Source organism: Salvelinus alpinus, chromosome 14, assembly GCF_045679555.1.
Source record: "Salvelinus alpinus chromosome 14, SLU_Salpinus.1, whole genome shotgun sequence".
In the NCBI taxonomy this organism is placed as follows: domain Eukaryota; kingdom Metazoa; phylum Chordata; class Actinopteri; order Salmoniformes; family Salmonidae; genus Salvelinus; species Salvelinus alpinus.
Window position 1 is genome coordinate 42,758,639 of NC_092099.1, and position 7,325 is coordinate 42,765,963.

At 42.9% G+C, this 7,325-nt stretch overlaps 1 protein-coding gene across 1 annotated transcript; it reads left to right on the forward strand.

Moving 5' to 3' along the window:
- Window positions 1-646: 646 nt before the first annotated feature.
- On the forward strand, window positions 647-6,962 carry LOC139538926 (tubulin alpha chain). The gene is made up of 4 exons (XM_071341505.1): window positions 647-848; window positions 5,032-5,254; window positions 5,395-5,543; window positions 5,829-6,962. The coding sequence occupies exons 1-4, from the start codon at window positions 846-848 to the stop codon at window positions 6,804-6,806; spliced, it is 1,353 nt and encodes a 450-aa protein (XP_071197606.1). The 5' UTR covers window positions 647-845; the 3' UTR covers window positions 6,807-6,962.
- Window positions 6,963-7,325: the final 363 nt, after the last annotated feature.

Genomic DNA, 7,325 nt, shown 5'->3' on the forward strand with positions numbered 1-7,325 from the left:
ACAAACAATCACGGACAAAACAGAAAGGTAGACGAGAGGGTAAAATAAGGAACATAATAAGGGAATAGAAATCAGGTGTGCGTAATCAAGACAAAACAAAAGGAAAAAGGAAACATGGATCGGTGATGACTAGAAAGCCGGTGACGTCGACCGCCGAATGCCGCCCGAACAAGGAGAGGAGCCGACCTCAGCCGAAGTCGTGACATGAAGATTATCACATAGAAACACAATGTATCAGATCTCCTAAACCCGTGTTTACCACATACTTTTTTTTCAGCGTTTACCCCCCCCCTCCCCAAAAAACGTCCAAAATCCTAAACCCCATAGGCTTTGACCAACAAGCCATGGAGGTTGTTAGTGCCTACAAAAAATACACCATTGCTACTGCTCTCTGTACACATAATTCTTTATAGGTGCTTCTACACAATTGCATTGCTTGCTGTTTGCGGTTTTAGGCTGGGTTTCTGTACAGCACTTCGAGATATTAGCTGATGTACGAAGGGCGTTATAAAATAAACTTGATTTGATTTGATTATAGAGAGTCAGCTCTCATCAGCCTTTCTCTGTTATAAGAAGGAGGGACTTCCCTGTTCTCTACCGCCAACCGGATTCTGCTGTAGCTTCCTGCCGGGGCTGTCTGCTTCCCGGCCTATAAAACCCCCACCCTCTTCCTTCCTGCCGGGCTGTCTGCTTCCCGGTCTATAAAACCCCCACCCTCTTCCTTCCTGCCGGGCTGTCTGCTTCCCGGTCTATAAAACCCCCACCCTCTTCCTTTCTTCTGCAGTTCTGCCTTCTCTTCTGAATCCTCAACGTCAGCCTGTGAAGAAAAAGAAAAACCAGACAAAATGGTGAGTGCTGACGTAGATGATAAAATACAATTTTTCTTTATTCATTCTTTCATTCTTTCTTTCATATGTTATTCATATTCAATGATGGGCTTAGATAAGGCTGATGATTGTAAAGGAGGGGTCATCTTTTGGTAGGCTTAGATAAGGCTGATGATTGTAAAGGAGGGGTCATCTTTTGGTAGGCTTAAATAAGGCTGATGGTTGTAAGGGAGGGGTCATCTTTTGGTAGGCTTTGATAAGGCTGATGATTGTAAAGGAGGGATTTGGAGCGAAAGCATGTAGATGATGGTGATTATTCTGTTACATAAATACCATGTGATTCTCTGCATTTTCCCTTTTTTTTTTATAGATGTTGTATATATATATATACTGTTTATATATATTGATAATGGTTTATTTTGGTAAACAAATATTCTTGTGACAGAATCATCTATCGCCACGCATCAAATGTGGGTCAGATTTCAGTGTTCTCATGTCTATGTACTTAGTCATTGTTCTACTTGGTGATAAACGATCCACTGTGTAGATAGAAAACCTATTAGCTTCAGGGGAAAAAAACTGAATTGCTGATCATTTGGATTTTCTGTGATTTTTTAAATACATTTCTGCCATTCTGAGAGGAGGGATTTATTGAGCACAAAGGAGAACAGGGAGGAGCAATCTGTGATGCTAGATATTTTCTCTGCAGATTTTAGGGTATGTGTGAGAGATATCTCACGCTGTTAAACTGCAATGAGTGTGCAGCTGCACTGGGGGTGGGGGGAGGGAGGAGAGAGAAAAAGAGGGAGGGAAGGAGAGAGGAGGAGGAGAGAGGAGGAGGGGGGAGGAGCGAGGAGGAGGGGGGTGGAGAGAGGAGTAGGGGGGAGGAGAGAGGAGGGGTGAGGAGAGAGGAGGAGGGGTGAGGAGAGAGGAGGAGGGGGGAGGAGAGAGGTGTGGCCCACAGGAACAAGACCTTTTACCTCTCTGGTCCTCTGCTCTTAAAGATACAGGGTCATAAATAACGATCTGTCGGCAAATGACAGATAAAGAATTTTCTAAATGACATAAATGACGAACAGTATTAGTGTCATATACTCTAGACCAGGGGTGTCAAACATACGGCCCGCGGGCCGGAACCGGCCCCCAAGGAGGTTCGATCAGGCCCGCAGGATAATTTGAAAGTGGAAAAAATGCATAAAAGACATGGAATTAATATTTTTAATTCGCTGCAATTCATGGATTATCCGCTAAGGGGCGCACTTTTTCCATCAGAGTAGAAGACAAGCCGCATCACTGAGACAGACTGAAAACAGCAGACGGTATCAATGCGCCATCTGCTGCTTGTTACGACGTTGTTAATACCTTGGTCTCTACCTCTCCGCTACACCCTCATTAGCCAAAATGTCGTTATCCAAACGGAGAAAAGTAGATAAGGAGTGTAGAATTTTCAAAGAAAAATGGACCACGTCCTATTTATTTACAGAGATGCACGGAAAACCTTCGTGCTTGGTGTGTTTGCAACAAGTTTCGGTATTGAAGGAATATAATATTCGACGCCACTACGAGACTCATCACAGCGAAAAATATGACGGCTTGCAAGGACAACTGAGAAGAGATAAGATTAACGAATTGCTGGCGGGTCTGAGGAAACAGCAGTCAACTTTCATCCAGAGCCGAGAAGTCAGTGAAGCAGCGGTAAAAGCCAGCTACCTAATTGCTAGCGAAATAGCATTAGCATCGAAGCCGTATTCCGACGGTGACTTTGTTAAACGATGCATGATGAAGGCGGCTGAACTTGTGCAAACGAGAGTGTCCAATCAGGCCCGCGTGTGGTTTGAGTAAAAAATAAAATGAACTCAGTATACTTTAAAATGACTCAAATCAAATTGAAACAAACAATTTGTAGATTGTGCCCAGCTCGCTAATAATCACCAGAATGAAAGCTAGACATAGAAAATTCCCAGAACGATGGATAGAGAACAATTCAGTTTCCAATTTTGATGTAGACTCTACATGTAGAGGAAATGCAACAAATTTTCAATGCGGCCCTCCGGACCTCACTGAAGACCGAATGCGGCCCCCAGGGCAAGATGAGTTTGACACCCCTGCTCTAGACGGTGGCCACACTATTCAGCCGAATCCAACCAGGATAGCCCAGCGTAGCCAATGACTTTGCTTAAATGTCATTTTGCTAAAACGGTTGATAATATCCCTCCTGTATTTAAAAAAAATCTGATTTTACTTTCACTTAATCACAGTGATCTTATAGATTGATGATTGATTCTGCATTACACTACAATACATTACAATACATTACAATTCATTACAATACATTACAATGCATTACAATACATTACAATACATTACAATGAATTACAATACATTACAATTCATTACAATACATTACAATACATTACAATTCATTACAATACATTACAATGCATTACAATACATTACAATACATTACAATGCATCACAATACATTACAATACATTACAATACATTACAATACATTACAATACATTACAATGCATTACAATACATTACAATGCAATTTAAACTGTCTGAAATGGCTTTTAACCTTTATGTTCATCCCTCCACTCCATTGTATATCAACTTCACCGTGTCATTTAATGTGTAAAGACTTTATTTTACATTTCCCTGTAGTTGATCTCTTATTTTAACCTTTCTAGCTCACAACATTCCGCTGAAAAGGCAGCGCGCGAAATTCAAAAATATTCTTTCGAAATATTTAACTTTCACACATTAAAAAGTCCAATACAGAAAATGAAAGATACACATCTTGTTAATCTACCCATGGTGTCCGATTTCAAAAATGATTTACAGTGAAAGCACAACATATGATTATGTTAGGTCAGAGCCAAGTCACAAACACACACAGACATTTTTTCAGCCAACGATAGGAGTTAGAAAAAGCAGAAATATAGATAAAATGTATCACTAACCTTTGATTATCTTCATCAGATGACAGTCATAGGACATCATGTTATACATGTATTGTGTGTTTTGTTCGATAATGTGCATATATGTATAAAAAAATCTCAGTTTACATTGTCGTGTTACGTGCAGTAATGTTTTGATTCCAAAACATCCGGTGATTTTGCAGAAATATTCATAATAAACATTGATAAAAGATGCAAGTGTTATTCACAGAATTAAAGATAAACTTATCCTCTATGCAACCGCTGTGTCAGATTTCAAAATAAACTTTACGGAAAAATAATAATCTGAGAACGGCGCTCAGAACCCAAAATAGCCAAAGAAATAGCCGTCATTTTGGCGTCAACAGAAGCTACAAAAACACTATAAATATTCACTTACCTTCGAATAACTTCATCAGAAGGCACTCCCAGGAATCCCAGTTCGACAATAAATGACTGATTTGTTCCATAAAGTTCCATATAACCCATCATTTAGCCACTTGTTGTTAGCATGTTCAGCCCAGTAATCCATCTTCATGACGCACGAGCAATCCCTCCAGACAAAAACTGAAAAAGTTCCGTTACAGGTCGTAGAAACAAGTCAAATGATGTATTCAATCCATATTTAGGATGTTTTTGACATTAATCATCAATAAGGTTCCAACCGGAGAATTTCATTGTCTGAAGAAAAGCATTGGAACGAGAGCATACTCTCTCATGACCGCGCATAATGAGCCCGAGGCTTTCTGCAGACCACTCAGTAAAAGAGCTCCTATGAGCCCCTCCTTTATAGTAGAATCCTACAACCAGTATCTAAAGACGGTGACATCTAGTGGAAGCCCTAGGAAGTGTATGCACATCCATAACTAACAGGGAAATCAATTGGCACTGTTTTGAAAATCGAGTTCTCACTTCCTGTTTGGATTTCTTCTCAGGTTTTTGTCTGCCAAATGAGTTCTGTTATACTCACATACATAATTCAAACAGTTTTAGAAACGTCAGAGTGTTTTCTATCCAATAGTAATCATAATATGCATGTATTACCATCTGGGACATAGTAGGAGAAAGTTCAGTTTGGGCACGCAATTCATCCAAAGTGAAAATGCTGCCCCCTATCCCAAACAGGTTTTAATGTATCATGTGTTTTTGTTCTACCTTGTCATTGTTACTGATGACTGCATTGTTGGAGTTAGAGCTAGCGAGAAAGGCATTTCACTGAACTTGTGCGTGTGACATTAAACCATGAGCACTTTCTTTTTCAGCGTGAGTGTATTTCAATGCATGTCGGCCAAGCCGGAGTCCAGATGGGTAACGCCTGTTGGGAGCTGTACTGCCTGGAGCATGGGATCCAGCCAGACGGACAGATGCCCAGTGACAAGACCTGTGGAGGTGGAGACGACTCTTTCAACACCTTCTTCAGTGAGACCGGAGCCGGAAAGCATGTCCCCCGTGCCATCTTCGTAGATCTGGAGCCCACTGTCATCGGTAAGATGAGAGTCCTCTGAAATCCTGGAGATTTCCTAACGGATTATGGTTCACAAGCTTTCAATGATTTGATATTCTGTCCCAAGATATTCCTCATATTCTGAATATTAGGATATTCTAAATCTACCTTTGTGTTTCAGATGAGGTGAGGACAGGTATCTATCGTCAGTTGTTCCACCCTGAGCAGCTGATCACTGGTAAGGAAGATGCTGCCAACAACTACGCCCGCGGTCACTACACCATCGGCAAGGAGATCATTGACATCGTGCTGGACAGGACACGCAAACTGGTGAGTCATCCTTCTGAAACAGGCCTCTAACTAGGGTTCTACACGGAACCTTTTTCATTCTAGAAGGTTCTTCAGAAACCTTCTCTATGAAATAAAGCGTTTTAAAAGGGTTCTTTCGGTGTGTCAAAAAGTTCTACCTGGAACCATAAAGGGTTATCTTACAGGGACAAGCCGAAGAACCCTTTATGGTTCTAGGTAGAACATGCAAACAGGTTCTCCATTCTATTCTTACTGCTATAACATAAGATCACATCTAACAATGTTATTGTACCATTTCTCCATCAGGCTGACCAGTGTACTGGGCTCCAGGGATTCCTCATCTTCCACAGCTTCGGAGGAGGCACCGGTTCTGGTTTCACCTCCCTGCTGATGGAACGTCTGTCTGTCGACTACGGAAAGAAGTCTAAGCTGGAGTTTGCCGTTTACCCAGCTCCCCAGGTGTCCACGGCTGTGGTGGAGCCCTACAACTCTATCCTGACCACTCACACCACCCTGGAGCACTCTGACTGTGCCTTCATGGTGGACAATGAGGCCATCTATGATATCTGCCGCAGGAACCTTGACATTGAGCGTCCCTCATACACCAACCTCAACAGGCTCATTGGTCAGATCGTCTCCTCCATCACTGCCTCTCTGCGTTTCGATGGAGCCCTGAATGTTGATCTGACAGAGTTCCAGACCAACTTGGTGCCCTACCCCCGTATCCACTTCCCTCTGGCTACCTATGCCCCAGTCATCTCCGCTGAGAAGGCCTATCACGAGCAGCTGTCAGTGGCTGACATCACCAATGCCTGCTTTGAGCCGGCCAATCAGATGGTGAAGTGTGACCCTCGTCACGGCAAATACATGGCCTGCTGTCTCCTGTACCGTGGCGACGTTGTTCCCAAAGATGTCAACTCTGCCATCGCTGCCATCAAAACCAAGAGGAGCATCCAGTTTGTGGACTGGTGTCCCACTGGCTTCAAGGTGGGTATCAACTACCAGCCCCCTACGGTGGTTCCTGGAGGAGACCTGGCCAAGGTCCAGAGGGCCGTGTGCATGCTGAGTAACACCACAGCCATCGCTGAGGCCTGGGCCCGTCTGGACCACAAGTTTGACCTGATGTATGCCAAAAGAGCCTTCGTGCACTGGTATGTTGGTGAGGGCATGGAGGAGGGAGAGTTCTCTGAGGCCAGAGAAGACATGGCAGCCCTGGAGAAGGATTATGAAGAGGTGGGCACTGACAGCGTGGGAGAAGAGGATGAGGAGGGAGAGGAATATTAAAAGGCTAAACGTGCTTTGCCACCCTACATTCCAACACTGACCTTTGGAGTCCTACGCTTAACATGACAGCAACACATTCCCCACTGCAGTGTTAACAGTCTCTGTTACATCTAGTCATGTTGTGTCAGGGTTCTCAATAAACGCATTGTAAACCAACTCAACTGTATGTGGTTGTTTTTCGACTCGAAGATGGTCTATGATTGACTTTCAAACAAGCAGCTTGTAAGATATCAAACTTTTATAAGGCTGCAGCTTCAAATAAGAGTATTTAATGGTAGTGTCTGCTAGACTAGAACAGTCCTGATGTCTGCTAGACGAGAACAGTCCTGATGTCTACTAGACTAGAACAGGCTTTATGTCTACTAGACTAGAACAGGCTTTATGTCTACTAGACTAGAACAGGCTTTATGTCTGCTAGACTAGAACAGGCTTTATGTCTGCTAGACTAGAACAGTCCTGATGTCTACTAGACTAGAACCGGCTTCATGTCTACTAGACTAGAACAGGTTTTATGTCTAC

What these genes read in the sequence shown, in the direction of transcription:
- LOC139538926 (XM_071341505.1), top strand. An exon ending in TCTGGAGCCCACTGTCATCG is followed by an intron (nt 5,255 to 5,394) that starts GTAAGATGAGAG and finishes TTTGTGTTTCAG; the next exon opens with ATGAGGTGAGGACAGGTATC. An exon ending in TGGACAGGACACGCAAACTG is followed by an intron (nt 5,544 to 5,828) that starts GTGAGTCATCCT and finishes TTTCTCCATCAG; the next exon opens with GCTGACCAGTGTACTGGGCT.